At 44.3% G+C, this 18,641-nt stretch overlaps 1 protein-coding gene across 2 annotated transcripts in view; it reads left to right on the top strand.

Annotated features, from left to right (window-relative positions):
* The window catches only part of RBM27 (RNA binding motif protein 27), a 2,498,992-nt gene that overhangs the window by 1,669,350 nt on the left and 811,001 nt on the right, over positions 1 to 18,641 (top strand). For both annotated transcript variants that reach the window (XM_044064021.1, XM_044064022.1), the window contains one exon: positions 13,461 to 13,565. In XM_044064021.1, the coding sequence (XP_043919956.1) occupies positions 13,461 to 13,565 (105 nt within the window). The remainder of the gene's footprint in view (positions 1 to 13,460; positions 13,566 to 18,641) is intronic.

The following is an 18,641-nucleotide window of genomic DNA, read 5'->3' as shown; positions in this document are numbered from 1 at the left end:
TTACCCCTTTTTTTACACATATATGTTCATACATATGTATATACATGTTTTTAGGGAAATGCTTTTGGATATAAGCTTTTTTATTTATGTTTATGTTTTTTGTATTAATATGGTAATCAAATATTGACATTTTATGTGAATGTTATGGTTCTTTAAATGTTTAGCATATGTAATTGATGGCTTTGTGTTATATAAAGTGGGGATGTTAGATGCTGCTTTTCTATACACTGATGAAGGGTTTTACCTGAAAGCTTTGTTTGAATAAACAGCTTTTTTGTTATTTTTGCATTGCTGAGTTCTTATCACATTTACTGTTGGTCACTATCAGAATCCCCAGTTGGTGGGTGTTGTTCTGGCTCTGTCTTATTGTGTGATCTCCTCCATGCTGGGTTGGCATATTCTTTGGTTAAAGCTCACCTTTCAGCAGTTTCTGCTTGTCTGTCCTTAAATCCTCTTTTGGGCTCTTGTTTTGAGGTCAAGCAATTTCTTAAAAGCATCCCTCATACAAGACCTCCCAGAAAGCCTATTCCACCTTCCTGTGACTTCATTTTTTTACTTAAAGGTGACAGTGGCTTCTGTTTGATCCTACTAGTTCAGCTTGCAACATTGTACTTGGAAGACCTCTTCCTTTAGCTCTCCCTTCAGCCAAGAGTCTGAATTTCAGGCTCTCATGGCTATTCCTCTTTTTTTTAGGTTTTCAGAGACTTGGTGTCTCTTTGGACTAATCCTTCTTTTATTCCCAAGGTGGTTAATGAGTTGTCCCTGATTTGGGCTGTTCACCTTCCTTTCTTTTTTTCCTTCTACACAGTCTGCTAGTGATAACGTTCTTCACACCTTGGATCTGCATAGACATCTAAGGTATTATTTGGATAAAAGGAGCAGCTTTTTGTTGTTTTCATCCCAGGGCTTTGGGTTTGCCCGTTTACAAGCAAATTCTCATTCTGGATTTCTAAGGTCTTCTTTTTATTCCTTTTATGGAAGGTGTCTTTCTTCCTCTGTAAAGGCACATTCTGCTAGGGTGGTTGCCTCCTGTGATGCTTTTTCAAGGATTTGGAGACTAATTCCATCCTTGAGGCTGCTACTTTGTCCTCTGTTCACACTTTCATAAAAAATAAATTGGATGATGTTGCCAGGGTGAAGGCAGGTTTTGCCATGGTACTTTGCATGGGTTTGTTGAGGGTTCTTCTGTGCCGATGTTCATCGTGCATACAGCTGCAGTAATTACAGATGGGTTTTCAGCCGTCAGGCGGTCCCTCGGTCGGCCGAATTCCAAAGTCTTGGTCCGGCGTCGGTTGTAGTCGCCTACTCTTCTGACGTCAGGAAGGCCAGAGTATATAAGACACAGCCGACGCCATGTTCTTCAGTCTTTTTTGCCACGCGGTGCCCGAAGCAGAAGCAGTTCGCAAGTGCCGGTCGGCCAGCTCCTGAATAACGAAAATATTTGGAACCGAAGTCTTCTTTAAAGCTAAGTACCCCGTTGGGGAAACTTTTCTTGCCTCAGACCGATGTCAGAAAAAGTTAATAATTGTATTTCTTGTGGGAAGCAAATACCGCATAAGGATTTCCATTCCCTTTGCATACCTTGTTTGGGCCCAGACCACGACGTCTCGGGCTGTCGCTTTTGCGCTACCTTTAATAAACGCACTATCAAGCGTCGGGCGGAGTTCGCCCAACATTATTTTGGAAAAGCGTTTGACTATAAAATGTCGTCGGACACTCCGACTACCGCTTTACCCAAAAAACGGAAGGAAAAGGACCGACACGCTAAGCCCGCGGTCTCCGCTGACACCACACCGAAACAGGCTCCACGTGGTCCGGTTCTCAGTGAGACGCCTTTGCAGTCCCTGACTACCGACGACACGACTTTGGCGGTGTCTTCTGTACCTGAGACCGCTGGGCCTTCGGCCCTTTCCCAGACTACTACCGAAGCTCCGGCTTATGTTGAACCTATTAATGTGGACAGATCCACCTCCACCCATGGTGTTTTTAGGCCTTCATCTACTTTTTCTATTAAGGCCTTTACTAAAGCCAAAGCAGTCAGGCATCACACTAGGCCTGTGGCACAAGGCCCATCTACTGGACCCATGCCTAAGAAACAGATGCTTAAGATGGCTGAGGACCTTATAACTCTTATCAGGGGTTCCCAGCCCCCTCCTGATAAGAGACCCAGAGTAGAGGAAGAATCCCCCTCTTCTGATCAGGGATCCATTCTATCTGAACATTCTGATGCAGAGGAACACTCTTACTCCCCTTTTGAGGATTCAGATGCAGAACAGTCCATCCCTTCTGTATCCCCCCCTGAGGATTTTTCTTTTGGGGAAACCTTGCACACCTTGAGAGAACACTTCCATTTGGAAGGCCAAGACTTTTCAGATTCCAAGAAAAGACTTAGGGAATTTCTCTGGTTACCTCAACACAGACCTCTGGCTATACCCCCTGTTTTGGAGGTACTGGATGATGTCTATTCGGAGGCTTGTCTTAACCCTGATTCTCTGCCTCCTGCACCAGTAAAGCCTGATAGATATTACAGAGTACCCAGTTCTCACCAATTTCTTTACAAAGGCCATAATGCTGACCCTGAAACCATTTCACAAGGCCCTAAGGGATTAAAAGCCTCCACTGCCAAGAATCCACTTCCTGCAGAAAGGGAATCCAGATCTCTAGAAAGGTGGGGTAAGAAGGTATACACCTCGGCCACCCTAGCCATGAGGGCCTTAAACTGTCAGTTTCATGTGATTAAATACCAACAGTACTTGCTATCACAATTAAAAAACAAAATGTCTCAACCTGAACAACCAGATTTAAAAGAGTTACAGGATATGATGCATAGTGCGGAGCAAGTGGGTAAACACACCTTACAATGTGGTTATGATGCCCTAGAGGCCTCCAGTAGAGCGGCTGCTACAGGGTCAGTCATCCGCAGACATGCCTGGCTTAGGGAACAAAATTTGCCTGATCATGTGAAAGCTAAACTTCTTGATGCTCCTTTACAAAAGGATGTACTTTTCGGTACTAATGCTGAGGATATACTACGAAAAATGGAAGAAAAAGCCAAGTGTATGCAAACTGTCAAGGCCTTCCTACAGGTCCAGCCACCACGTTTTAGCAGGAATTGGCCTTCAAAAAACGGGTCCTTTCCAGCCACTGACAAGCCCCAAAGAGGTAGATACAGACGCACAAGGGGCAGAGGGCAATCACAAGGATCATATAGAGGCAGACAATGGCAATCTCCAGCACCAAGAGGTGGTGAAGACAGTGCACAACAATACAGGAAGCAAACCCAATGACTCCCCCATTTCCATGCCAAGCCAGTTTCAGTTGGCAGCACCTTTGGGAGGGAAACTAGCATTATTTGCAAGCAATTGGAATATTGTCACAACAGACAAATGGATACTGGACATTATAAACAGAGGCTACAAGTTTCAATTCCACACTCTTCCAAAAATGAGAGGCATGCCAAACCTGCCACAAAATCAAAGGGCAGAGGCACAACTGCAAATTTCAAAGCTCCTAAACATGAGAGCTATACAAAAGGTACCTACGCACCAACAAGGTCAAGGCTTTTATTCAAGACTCTTCCTGGTGCCAAGAAAAGGAACCGACTGGAGACCCATTCTGGACTTATCCATCCTAAACACATTTCTACTTGTACCAAAATTCAAGATGCTCACATTACAGCAACTTCTTCCCATGCTGGGCAAGGAGTTTTGGCTGGTAACATTGGACCTCAAGGAGGCATACCTGCATGTCCCAATCAGACAAAGTTGCAGAAGATACCTCAGATTTCTTGCAGGTTCAATCCACTATCAATTCTCTGCATTGCCCTTTGGATTATCTACTGCGCCCAGAGTATTCACAAAGTGCCTGGCATCAGTGATCGCCTATTGCAGACTGCAAGGGATACAAATTTACCCTTATCTGGACGACTGCCTGATCCAAGCGGACAGCAAACACATACTACTAGAACATCTGGCATATGTGACACGGTTACTGCTTTCTCTGGGATACACCATCAACAAGGAGAAATCAAGGCTAACACCATCTCAGAAAATAACCTTCATGGGTGCCAGCTTGGACACAAACACCCAGATGGCATATCTTACGCCAGAAAAACAAGGGCAACTATCTCAGTACTTCAAAACACTAGCAAAAAGTACCAGGCTTACTGCAAGGGAAAATCCTGCAGGCTCTGGGATTCATGGCATCTTGCATTCTTCTAATCCCATGTGCAAAGCTGCATATGAGAAAACTTCAATGGTACCTAAAAAATCTATGGTCTCAACACAGTCACAGTTTGGAAGCAATAATACCAATAATTCCATGTCTACAAAATGAATTTCTTTGGTGGGCCCAAGCATGTCAAGTAAACACAGGCCTCCCATTCTGCAAGCCTCAAGCAAAACAAGTCATAACCACAGACGCCTCAGATTACGCCTGGGGGGCGCACATGAAGGACAGGTGCATTCAGGGAAGATGGTCCCAAAAGGAAAAGCACCTTCACATCAATCAAAAAGAAATGCTAGCAGTAATAAATGCAATTACAGCTTTCAAGGACTTCCTGCATCCAGGACAATTACTGATAAGAACAGACAACATCACGGTAATGTGGTACATAAACAAACAAGGAGGAACACATTCATACCCCTTGTGCAGACTAACCATGACTCTTTGGAACTTGGCTCTGGAAAGTCAAATCGAACTTCAAGCACAGTACTTGCCAGGACTGGAAAACACACTGGCAGACACTCTGAGCAGGAATATGACAGATCCACACGAATGGAAGTTACATCCTCAGGTGTTTACAGAGATAATCCAAGCATGGGGGAGGCCAGACATAGATCTCTTTGCCTCCCACAGGAACCATCAATTGAAAAAGTTTTGTTCAAGGAGTTTCCATCCAAAGGCCTGGAAGGTGGACGCCTTTTCATTCAGTTGGACAGCATGGACAGTTTATGCATTCCCACCTCTGCCTCTTTTGCCCAAGGTACTGTTGAAAGCAAGAACAGACAAACCGAGGATGATACTGATTGCTCCAGATTGGCCAAGGCAACACTGGTTTCCACTCCTAAGGAATCTAACCCACTCTCCTCCCTGGTCCTTGCCTCTAACACCACTTCTGCTGACTCAGAACAGCTACAAAACCCTACACAGTCAGCTGAAAACACTCAACCTCGCTGCATGGAAAATTCCTTAACACCACAACAGACCCTTCTCTCCAAGGAGGTGCAGGATGTCATTTTGGAGGCCAGAAGACCATCTACTAGAAAAGCTTACTCCACAAAATGGAAGCGGTTTTGCTGTTGGAATGAGAAAAGAGGCCAGGACCCTAGAAAGTTGAACTTGTCTCGGGTTTTACAGTACCTAGCTGAACTACTGAACAGTGGACTTTCATTTTCTTCCATTAAAATACATGCCTCAGCCATTTCTGCAGAATACAACACAGATCCCCCTTTGTTCTCTCAACCACTCTTACGGCAGTTCCTCAGAGGGGCTAAGAATATAAGACCTCCAAGGAAGCAACCAATACCAGCCTGGGACCTTAACTACATTCTGGAAAAATTAACATTGCCTCCCTTTGAACCTGCTGCCTCAACAGATTTGCAATATTTGTCCTGGAAAACAGCTTTTCTTCTGGCCATCACTTCAGCTCATAGAGTTTCTGAATTACAGGCCCTCATGGCGGTGCAGCCCTTCCTCATCTTCCATCAGGATAGGGTTTCCCTTCGTACTAACCCGTCTTTTATGCCAAAAGTGGTATCCAGGGTAGCCTTAAACCAAGCCATACACCTACCTACCTTTTATCCTAACCCTCAAAACAAAGGGGAAAGGCTGCTTCACTCTTTAGACATTCATAGGCAGCTACGTTACTATTTGGACAGAACAAAGTCCTTCAGGAAATCAGAACAGCTTTTTGTGTCCTATGCCCGGGGGGCTCAAGGGAATCCAGTTACCAAACAGACCATTTCCAAGTGGATTGGCCATTGCATACGATTTTGTTACTCCTATCATGGGAAATCTGTCCCTACTGGAATCAGATCTCACTCCACCAGGGCCACAGCCACCTCTACAGCTTTCCTCAGAGGTGTGCCTACTAAGGATCTTTTGGAGGCAGCCACTTGGAGTTCTGTACATACCTTCACAAAACACTACCACCTGCCCTTATATTCCAGAACTAGAGCAGGCTTTGCCACTGCTGTTTTGCAGGGCATTCTAGCTCAACCCAGTTCCTCATAATTCCTACCACCCTATGCATAACTTTGGGACTCTACCCATCTGTAATTACTGCAGCTGTATGCACGATGAACATAGTACAGTTTTGTACCTACCATAAATGTAGATGTTCGAGTGCTATTACAGCTGCAGTACAGGTTTCCCTCCCTCCCTCCTTCCCCTCTTGATAAGGACATGGGGCCTGACAACCTCTTCATACCTCCTGACTGGGTTATCCTGCTATGTTTTATTTGCTTGCTTACACTGTTTTTGCATTACTTTTCATTGCTTGCATATGTGGATAAGACTTATTTATGTATTGCCTTCCTTTTGGGGGCACCTGACATCTGGGGCAAGAAAGACTGAAGAACATGGCGTCGGCTGTGTCTTATATACTCTGGCCTTCCTGACGTCAGAAGAGTAGGCGACTACAACCGATGCCGGACCAAGACTTTGGAATTCGGCCGACCGAGGGACCGCCTGACGGCTGAAAACCCATCTGTAATTACTGCAGCTGTAATAGCACTCGAACATCTACATTTATGGTAGGTACAAAACTGTACTTTCTCCTCCCAGATTTCTTCTTAGCGTTTGTATACTCCCTTATGTAAAGAATACTGCATCAATGACATGGAAGGACATAGTACATTTGTGTAAAATTTTACCATAATTGTAGATGTCTTTCTCCTCTATTCAGTCCCTCCCTCCTTCCTTCTCTTTCCTAGCTTTCGTCCCTGTACTTTTGTTGCCCTCCTGGCCAAGAGGCCCTTGCTTCCACTTGCCCTCTGTACTTTTTCCTTCTGAACGTATATGTTCTCCTTTGCCCCTGAGGGTATTTTATTCCTCCTGGGGCAATTCAGATGTCCTTCTGTTCATATGCTGCAGTTTTCATAACATAAGGGAGGCGTCTCCGGCTGACTCGTACGTTGGGCTAGTATACCAAAGTCTAAATGCTACTGCAAGATATGTGCGATAGCGCACATCACTCAGCGTACATCGGTCATAAAGTGACATCGGGTATAAAGTGGATGTCAGCACGTACCTACTTCAGAACATTTCTGCCGCCTGTCCGACTGCCAGGTCCGGTCATTGCTCGCCTTAGAACTCACGTTTGTGCTTCAGATAAGTACCCTGTTGGGGGGATTACTTTTTCATTTGGCTACTGTGTTGTTTTTTTTGTTGTGAGTACATATCAGTTAGGAAGGGCAAGTGTCAGTGTGAAGGCAAGTTCCACATAAAGACTCCCATGAGCTTTGCTTATTTTGCTTAGGCCCAGACCACGATCACATGTTCTGCACTATCTGCGAGGCCTTTGTCCCTAAAACCCTCTCTAGCATTCCTTAAGTTATATTTGGAGAATCAGCACCATGCTTAGCGCGAGACATGGAACCGACGTTGGGCCCTTTAGAAGAGCCGCAAGTCAGGAAGGCCAAGAAGCCTCGGCCTGATCCTACAGCTGTTCCCTCTACTCCGGGCCTCCCTCCTGAGGCTGATTTATGCCCGGATGCTGCTGCGGAATCTGCAGAGCCTTCTTCGGGTACCACAGTGGAAGCCATCATGGAATCTGTAGACATGTCCCAGAGGGATTTGCAGGCGTCTAATTCAGGCACGTGGGGGGACCCCTTGGCTGGTTATTTCTGAAGACTTGTGCAGCATCACACAGATTGCTGTACATGAATATGTTCCTATGGACATCGTGGAATGCTGCCTGATGTCAGGCCCCTCTACCTTTCATCGCCTGGCCGCTGAGGCTCCAGAGAAGAAGAAACTAAAAGCTAAACATGTTTCCCCAACTCCTCAGGACCAGACTCCTGATCAAACTCCTAACTGGCAGGCTTTTACTCAAGGCCTCTTTAATACCTTCATGGCCGTCTGTCAGATGTCAGCCCCTTCTTTTCTGGCACCAGCCCTTTCTCCTTCTACCCCTTTGAAGAGGCCTGCAGAGGATGTCTCCTCTCTGGAGGACAATTCATCAGGGGATGAATCTCTGATGGTATGGATTCCCCTGGGGAGGATATTTCCTTTGGAGAGACCATTTTGAAGATGAAGGACTTATTTAAGTGGGATTGCGGCCAGATTTCTGAGATTCAGAAAAAGTACTATGACCTCCTACAGATGTAATTCTCTAATCCTTCAGCCATCCCTCCAGTCCTGCCGGCCTTCATGGATGCCTTCACTACAGCTTCCAAGTGCCCAGACTCCAGCTCCCAAGTGCTGTAGCAGATTTTACAAGGTGCCTGAGGAGGCCAAGTTCCTTTTTAAGGCACCCTCAGCTGACTCAGCTACTATATCAGTGGCAACAAATAAAGCTGCCAAACTTTTACCGTACACCTCCCTGCTTCCCTCTGATGAGGAGAGCAAGGTTATGGAGAGACTGGGGAAAAAGTGTATATTTCTGCAACCTTGGCCTTTAGAGCAATGGATTATCAGAAGGACATGGCCAATATTCCCTGGCTCTTATGGCGGATGCAGTGAAACACCTGTCAGAGCTTTCAGATTCTCCCAACAAAGCCAAGCTTTCCAGCATTCTTAATTCTTACTCCCAAGTTACTAGACACGCCATCAAATGTAGTTATGATGCAGTGGAGGCTTCAGCTAGGGCTGCAGATTCTGGGATGGTCCTGAGAAGGTATTCATGGCTTAGACTACAACCCTTACTGGATTATATCAAAGCTAAGCTCATGGGATGCCCCTCTGGATAACAAAGCCTTATTTGGCACTGCAGCTGCAGATTTATTTAAAATTCTTCAGGAAAAGGGGAAGGAACTCCAGGATGTAAAACACATTTTTGCCTCCCCTGTCCCCTGCTTCCAGAGAAACTACCCACCCAGAACCACCTTTATTAGGAAAGCAACTAAATTTCTTCCACCCAAAGGTAAGAGGGATGCTAGGAGATAGACACCTAAGTCTGCTTCTTCCACACCCTCTCAGAAACGGCCTTTTCAAGCCAAACTTGGTAGCCTGTGACTACCATATCCCAGATCCATCTACCCCCCCTTCTCTTTGCCCCTCTGTTTCCCTCACAGCTTGGAAATAGATAACCCAGGACTCTTTGGTCCTCTTCACCATCGACCAAGATTACTTCATGGTACAGGAAACCCAGCCTACCTTCAAGGGAATCCCACAACCCCCCCCCCCCCCCACAGGACCAATTTGAATTCTTGCCTGTAGTCCTCTCCTCTCCTCTCTTCTCTGTCCTCTCTCAGAACACTCTCCAGGAGGTGCCACACATCCAAAGCGGAAAATGATTTTACTCCAGTATGTTTCTGATCCCAAGGAAGGATGACCATTGGTCACCCATCATGGACCTTTCCTATTTAAACACCTTTCTAAAAGTTCCCACCTTTCGCATGCTGACTCTACCTGCTCTACTCCCTCTTATTCTTCCCCAGGCCTTTATGTTGTCATTGGACATAGAAGACGTCTGTCTTCACATCCCCATTCACCAAAGGTTCAGGAGATTTCTTCGCTTTTCTGTGGCTTCTTCTCATTTTCAATTGTGTGCTTTGCCTTTTGATCTATTTATGGCACCAAGGGTATTCACAAAATGTTTAGCCCCTTCAACCACTTCCACCCACCCAGGATCTGTTCACTTATGTGTCAAACACAGGATGGGGTGCATCTCTGGAAATCTGGAAGGTCAGGGATGTGTGGTCCCCTCCTCAGACAAAACAACACATCACCATAAAGGAAATGAAAGCTTTGATTTTTGCCTTCAAAATATCCAAGTCCAGGATTTCATCAGAGGTTCTAAGGTGGCTGAGGGACGATACCACAGTCCTCTGGTACATCAACAAGCAGGGAGGGAAAAAGTCCTATATCCTCTGCAGACTGGCATTACACACCTGGGAGATAGCCCAGTAAAGTCAGGTTTCTCTCCAGGCTGTTTACATTTCCTCAGCTCAGAATGTGATGGCAGACTTTGTAAGCAGGTCCATGACTCAATCCCACGAGTGGATATTGAACAGGGATGTGTTTCTGGACCTCATCTGTTGATGGAGTATCACTCGGATAGATCTTTTTGCCTCTGTCTCCCATGAGCAGACAACTTCCAAAGTATTGTGCCAGGACTCCACATCCTGGGGCATAGAAGGTGGACGCACTATATTTTCAATGGAAGAGGATGTTTCTGTATGCATTCTCCCCTTCCCACTCATTCAGAAGGTCCTGCTGAAAATTCAGCAGAAACAACCAATCATCTTGCTGGTGACCCCTCTTTTGGTCAAGACAGCATTGGTTCCCCTTCTCCTACATTTAGCCAAGGGCAGTCAGCATAAGTTACCCCACAAGATGGACCTACTCTCACAGAACAAGGGGACTGTAGTACATTTATTTATTTATTTGTTTATTTAACATTTGTGGACCGGGAAAGTCCGACTAGGAACACAGCCTATTTTCCGAGGAGGCCTTGGGAGAAACTATCCAGATGCATGTCTTTAGAATGTGGGAGGAAACTGGAGTACCTGGACGAAACCCACATGAATGCAGAGAGGATATGCAGACTCCGCACAGAAGGCACTCCGGCCAAGAATCAAAATGGAGAACCTCTTGCTGTGAAGTAACATTAACCTCTGCACCACTGCGCCGCCATCCACAAATGTTGACCCTAAACTTGACTCTCTGGTTGATAGGGCTTTAATTCCCTGTAGACACCTTTACACTGAGGACGTGCTGCAAGTTCTGCAGGAGGAGACCGGAAAACCCACTATTAGGTAATCCTGTGTCTCCAAATGGAAGAGGTTTTCCTTCTACTGTCTTAAAAATCTCTTAGAACCATTGTCTGTAAAGGTGCCTGTGGTTCTGTCTTATCTGTGTGAATTAATGAAAAGTGGCTTGTCATATTCCTCAGTCAAGGCACATCTCTCTGCCATCTCAGCATGTTTATCTATGTCACCTCCCTTGGCTTCTAGTTTGGAAGTCAAACTGTTCCTAAAAGACGTCCTTCACATTAGATCACCAAGGAAACCAGTCCCTCCTCCTTGGAATCTCAATGTTGTCATGGAAAAACTTACCATACCCCCTTCGAACCAGCAATGTCATCCTCCCTGCAACACTGCACATGGAAAATTGTTCTCCTAGTGTCTGTTACCTCTGTCTGAAGGGTTTCTGAGCTGCAAGCTCTTATGGCCTCTTCTCCCTTCACAGGGATAAGATTTTCTTTGGACTAACCCATCCTTCATGCCCAAGGTGGTTAATGAGTTATCCCTGGATCAAGCTATCAATCTTTCTACCTTTTTGCCATTTCCCCAATCCTCCAGTTAGAGGATTCTTCACACCTTGGATGTTCATAGACAACCCCGATACTACTATTTCAAAACTAAGGCCATCCGCAAGTCTTACAGATTGTTTGTCTCCTATCACCCAAGGGCCCTGGGCCAACCTGTTTCCAAGCAAACTATTTCCTCATGGATTTCTAAAACCATTTCTTTCTGCTACTCAGTCAGTGAAAATAATCTGTCTTCTCCTGTAAGGGCACACTCTACTAGGGCAGTGTCCTCCTCTTCTGGCTTCTTTGAAGGATTGGATACAGCCTCTATCCTGTGGGCAGCTACCTGGTCCTCTGTTCAAACCTTTACCAAGCACTATAAATTGGATGTCAATTCCAGGTCCAGAGGTGGGTTTGCCAGAGCTATTTCCAATGGCTTTGTGGAAAATGTTTCTGCTCCTCCTCCCAGTTCCTCCTCTGCATGAGCCTTGGCATTCTCCCTCATGTTATGAGTACTGCAGCAATAGAAGGACATAGAGCAGTTGTGTAAAATCTTACCGATTTACCTCCATTAGGTCGCAATTAAAAGATGCGACCGGTCAAATATCCGACTCAAAACATTGGAAACTGCACTTTTGACTGCTATAAACAGCGAAAGTGCTGCACAAGAAATCCTACAGTCCAGAAATGTCGAATGTGTTTGAAACACCAGACATTTCCGGATTTCTCCCAACACCGTTATGCAGGGAATATACTAACTCTGAGATCGCACTACAGTGAGGGGATGGCTACATGTTCCGTCCACCACTGTAGTGCGATCTGCACTCGGAAAGCTGAATTCACATGAACAAATGCACACTGGCATTCACTCACTTGTGATTTTGGCAGTATGTGGTTCATCATTACGGACTTTTCAAATCGTCCTTTTGCACCTCTGCCATTGCAGATGTGCACTTCACACAAATGAAGGTAAACTAATCTTACCATAACCATAAATGTCCTTATCTTCTATTTGCTGCAGTATTGCTTTCCTCCTGCCTTCCCACTGATGCTTGCCTGATCCCTGGTTACATGTTTCTTACTTCATCAGACTGATGCTTTGCGGCATTTAGCTCTGAGGTAGGTATGTGCTGACATCCACCTAATACCCAACATCTGTTTATGGCCGACGTATGCTGAGTGATGTGCACTGTAGCACATACCTTGCAGTAGCATTTAGACTTTGGTATACTGGCCGGACGTACGAGTCAGCTGGAGGTGGACTCCCTCATGTTATGAATACTGCAGCTTATAGAAGAAAAAAGGACATCTATGGTTATGGTAAGATTTTACACAACTATTCTTTGAGTGTTTGTGTCTACATGTCACCTTTTATGCCCTACATCTTATGTGACGTATGGCACCTGTAAAATCTAAAGGCTTTGATATAATAACAGGATGTTAGGCTATCCTTGGCAGGGAGGATGACATTGCTGGTTCGAAGGGGGTATGGTAAGTTTTTCCATGACAACATTGAGATTTCAAGGAATAAGGAATAAGATTTTACACAACTATTCTTTGAGTGTTTGTGTCTACATGTCACCTTTTATGCCCTACATCTTACGTGACGTATGGCACCTGTAAAATCTAAAGGCTTTTATATAATAACAGGATGTTAGGCTATCCTTGGCAGGAGATTCCTTATGTAAAGAATACTGCAGCAGTGAAGAGAAGGACATCTGCGCTTATGCTAAGATTTTACACAACTGTACTTATGCTTCCCTTTACATTTAAAAAAAACAAAATGTATCAGATTAAATTTTCAGACAGGCTGCTGCTTTGTCACAAGTTAACTCTCTTTGTAACAGTAATGCATGATTATTTAAAAATGGGTACTTGCAGTGCATGCCCTCATGTTGGCAGATGTTTTTTTCTTGAGCATTTTTTTCAGTAGCATATGTTGCTGTTTTGTGATTGAAAAAATTAATCTTTTTAGTTGAGAAATGTATCTCTTTGTTGACATTTATTTCACTGAAGTTTTCTGCTGTTTTTAAATTTCTTAAAGGCCCAGAAAGAATTGTTGGATGCAGAGCTAGATTTGCACAAAAAGATGACTTCAGGAGAAGATACTGCTGTGCTGCAGAAAAGGCTTAATCAGCTTCAAGTTGAGGTGATTGCATTGTGTTTTTTATACATTAGTGTGGTCTCTTTCTTGTTAAAATACTTGAGGTAGTATGCATAGCTTATAATTGTATATTCTTTAGTAGTGTCATCATCGACCAGATTTTGTTTAATCCAGCATTTACCATTGTGAATATGGTCCCAAAATCTGAAAAAGCAAAATTTTGACTCCTGAAAGTTTGAGGCTAAATATTTGTATCTGGTTTACACAAATTCGGACACGCACAGTACCAAGAATGCTTAGTAGTAAGTGGTATCAAAAATGTTTTCAGCAAACTATATTTTGTGGACCCCACCCCCCAAAAAAAAAAAAAAAAAAAAAAAACAAACAAAAAAAAAAAAAACACCTACAGCTTGATAGTATAAATAATTACCCCTTATTAAGTCAAACATTTGGTCTCAGAATTTTATATTTCAGTAATGCTGAGGCTTGGACATAATCCTTATCTGAGAAGCAAAGCATGTAGCAAACATCAAAGTAAATGCTACATACTTTCACACTGTGCACCAGAACAAATCCATAAAGTGTAACTTCAGTCTTGTATGACACACTTAATCACACAACTACCCGACGTGTATAGTAACTCGTAACACCAAGGCTTACAAATATACCTCTTGCTTGCAAGTACATGGAGCTCCTCATCTGGTATTCTTCAGTCATTAATCAGACATCCACATGGTTTGGGATTCTAACATTTACACTGTTGCACTTTCAAATGTACATGCCAAAACTCTGTGGATCAGACTTATTTTACACCACTCTACTATTCCCATCCATTAGAGTTGATGTTCTTCGTGTTTTACTGTTGCAGTCATTACATTTGGGTAATCTGCTGGCAGGTTGCCCTCAGTCGGCTTGAATTCCAAAGTCTTGGGTTGTGCGTCGGTTGCTGTCTCCTCTTCCATGACGTCAGGTCGTCAGGGGTATAAAACATGCAGCTGATGCCATTTTCTTTAGTCTTTTTTGCCGTGTGGTGCCTGAAGCAGAAGCATTTTGCAAGTGTCAGTCGGCCAACTACTGAAATATTCGAGTTAGAGTTTCAGAACAGAAGTCTTCACTAAAGATAAGTACCCTGTTGGGGAAACTTTTTTCTTGCTTTTTACCAATGTCAGAAAAAGTTAATAATTGTATTACTTGTGGGAAGCAAATACCTCATAATGATTTCCATTTATGCTGTATTCCTTGCCTAGGCCCTGATCACAACGTGCTTGGCTGCCAGTTTTGTGCTAGATTTAACCAACGCACTATTAAGTGTCAGTATATTTTTGCATCAAAGTATTTTGGAAATAGATTTAACTACCCACAAATGTCGTCGGATAGCAATCCGACTACCGGAGTACATAAAAAAATGCAAAGAAAAGGGCAGAGAAAGGCAGTCGAGATCCAAAACCGATGACGAAGCTTCTCCTAAGCCAGTCGCCGGTTCGCCAGTACTTAGGCACTTTCGCAGCCACTGATACCTGCTACCTTCGAGTCACAGGCCTCTACCGACACCCATGTGGAGTCCGGCATGCCGCAAGATACTCAAGGCATTGGACCGACGGATGTATCTCCCTCGGATGGGTTCGGAGCCGCTGAGCATGCACCGGCTTCTGAGGGTGTATTCAGACCTCAACATTTGTATATCAAACTGATGACAGCTGCAAAACCAAAGACAAAAGCAACTTCTAAAACTAAAAAACGACGCATGAGCCACGTGCACAGGCCTCTATGCTTAAAAAACAGATGATCAAAATGGCTGAAGACCTTATTACCTTGATCAGGGATACCCATTCCCCCTCCTGATAAGAGGCCTAGGCAAGACACTGATTATGAATCTTCAGATCAGGTTTCTATTTCTTCTGATTCCTCTTCTGATCAGGAATTATCTATACCTCCCTATGAGGATTCTGATGCTGAGGAGTCTATTCCATCTGCATCTCATCCTGAGGATTATTCATTTGGAGAAACCTTGCATACTTTGAGGGAGCATTTTCACTGGGAGAGTCCAGACTTCTCAGAATCAAAAAAGAGGCTCAGGGATTTACTACTTCTCCCTCAGCACAGGCCTTTAGCCATCCCCCCTGTTTTAGACATTGTGGATGATGTGTTTTCGGAGTCAAGCTTGACCCCCGACTCCTTACTTCCTGCTCCCAGTAAGCCTGACTTATATTACAGGGTCCCTGACTCACATACATTTTTATTTAGAAACCCTGCTGCTGATCCTGAAACTATTTCACAGGGTCCAAAGGGAGTTAAGGCCTCAACAGCAAAATATCCTGTCTGTCAGAGATTCAAGGGCACTGGACAGATGGGGATAAAAGGTTTATACATCTGCAACCTTGGCAATCAGGTCCTTAAACTGTCAGTTTCATATGCTTAAGTACCAACAACATGTTATGGGATTGCTGAAACAGAAAATTATGTTGATTTCAGAATGTGCAGAAAATAAAGAATTGCAGGAATCTTTGCATGCAGCTGAACAAGTTGGAAAGCATACTTTGCAATGTGGTTTTGATTCCTTAGAGGCCTCCTGCAGGGCCGCAGTTACTGGATCTGTGATTAGGAGGCATGCCTGGTTAAAGGAACAAAGTTTACCTGTTCATGTTAAAGCTAAATTGCTAGATGCACCTTTACAGCAGGATTCTCTGTTTGGTATTAAGGCAGAAGAGGTTTTAAAGAACCTATGCAAACTGTTAAAGACTTCTTACAGGTGCAGCCACCAAGATTCAGTAGACACTGGCCTACCAAAAATTGGTCCTTTCCTGTATCAGACAGAGCTCAAAGGGGCAAATCCAGACGCCCTAAGGGTTCCAGATACCTGGTGCAAGATTCATACAGGTCAAAGCAATGGGGCGCTTCCACCTCCAAATCAGGAGGAGATAAAGCGCAAACCTACAGAAAGCAATCCCAATGACTTTCTTCTGCTTTCACCAAGCACATCTTTTGGCAGCAACCATAGGGGGAAAATTAGCACTTTTTGCTCAAAATTGGCAGTTAATAACCCAGGACAAGTGGGTACTAAACATCGTATCACAAGGATACAGATTCCATTTCCACACACTGCCAATGGCAAATGGTTGGCCAGATCTGCCAAAAAATCAATGGGCAAGAGGCACAGAAACAGGTTACGTCCCTCATGGATATGGGGGCCATTCAGAGAGTACCAGAACAGGAAAAAGGACAAGGTTTTTACTCAAGACTGTTCTTTGTACCCAGAAAGGACAAGGCCTGGTGGCCAATACTGGATTTATCGATTTTGAACACATACCTGGACATTCCAAAATTCAAAATGCTGACTTTGCAGCAGCTTCTGCCCATGCTGGGCAAGAATGCTTGGCTGGTGACTTTAGACCTAAAAGAGGCATACCTGCATGTCCCAGTAAGACAATCGTGTAGAAGATACCTCAGATTCAAGGCTGGCTTAATGCATTACCAATTCTCTGCACTGCCCTTTGGCTTATCTACTGCGCCAAGAGTCTTTACAAAGTGCCTGGCACCAGTAATTGCATTTTGCAGACAAAAAAGTATACACATATATCCTTACTTGGACGACTGTCTCATTCAAGCAGAGAACAAGGACACTCTTCTTCGACACCTCGCATTTGTGAAAAGGCTTCTAACATGCCTAGAGTACACAATAAAGGAAAAGAAATCACAGCTGGTACCCTCTCAAAAGATAACATTCGTGGGTGCAAGCTTGAATACAACTGCCCAGATGGCTTACCTTATGCCAGACAAGCAAAGGCAACTGACTACTTACTTCAAACTGATGGCAACAAAAACCCAGTCTTCTGCAAGACGAATTCTGCAGGCTCTGGGCTTCATGGCATCCTGCCTACTACTGATTCCATATGCAAGACTGCATATGAGGAAACTTCAATGGTACCTAAATAGTTTATGGAGTCAGCATTCTCACAGTCTGGAAATAATGATTCCACTCATTCCTTGCCTGCAACAGGAGTTTCTCTGGTGGGCAAAGGCATGTCACCATAACATGGGACGGCCATTCACTCTACCCCATGCCAGCTAAACCATAACAACAGACACATCAGATTATGCCTGGGGGACCCACATGGCAGGAAGATGCTTTCAGGGCATATGGTCACCAAAACAAATGCATCTGCATATCAACCAGAAAGAGATGCTAGCTGTTCAAAATGCCCTAACAGCCTTCAAGGACTTACTTCATCCAGGACAACTACTGATAAAGACGGACAACACCACAGTCATGTGGTATATAAACAAGCAAGGGGGCACACACTCATATACCCCCTTTGCAGATTAGCCATGGCACTGTGGGACACAGCTTTGACCTACCAAATACATCTTCAAGCTCAATTCCTGCCAGGAAAACAAAACACTCTGGCAGACGATTTAAGCAGAAACCTTATGGATCCTCACGAGTGGAAACTAAATCCACAAGTCTTCAGCATGATAACAGAGAAATGGTGGAGCCCAGACATAGATCTATTTGCCTCTTCTCAAAATTATCAACTGAAAATATTCTGCACAAATACTTATCACAGACAAGTATGGAAAGTGGACGCCCTATCCTTCATTTGGAAAAACCTATCAGTTTACGCCTTTCCTCCTCTGCCTCTTCTCCTCAAGGTCCTCCTAAAAGTCAGACAAGAGAAACCAAAGATGATACTAATTGCCTCGGATTGGCTCCGCCAATACTGGTACCCAGTCCTAAGGAACTTGTCTCAACACCCAGCTTGGACCTTGCCTCAAAGACCACAACTACTGTCCCAGCAAAACAATCGGATCCTGCACAATCAACTACAGACTCTGAACCTGGCAGCATGGCTGAACATGTAGTTATACAAACAACACCTCTCAGTAAAGCTGTTATGGATGTCATTTTGGAAGCCAGAAGGGCCTAGTACTAGAAAATCTTATGCTGACAAATGGAAGAGATTCTGTGCTTGGAATCAAGCACAAGGAACTGATGCAGCAGAACCAAATATTCCTCAGATATTGCAATACTTAACTGAGATGCTTGACAAAGGCCCATCTTTCTCATCAATTAAAATCCATCCCTCTGCCATTTCTGCTCATTACAGTACAGAGCCACCAATC

The sequence above is a fragment of the Protopterus annectens genome, chromosome 2.part2 (genome assembly GCF_019279795.1).
Source record: "Protopterus annectens isolate FY-2018-M chromosome 2.part2, PAN1.0, whole genome shotgun sequence".
Lineage (NCBI taxonomy): Eukaryota > Metazoa > Chordata > Ceratodontiformes > Protopteridae > Protopterus > Protopterus annectens.
The sequence above is the reverse complement of the archived record's forward strand: the minus strand, read 5'-3'. Positions and strand labels throughout refer to the sequence as shown.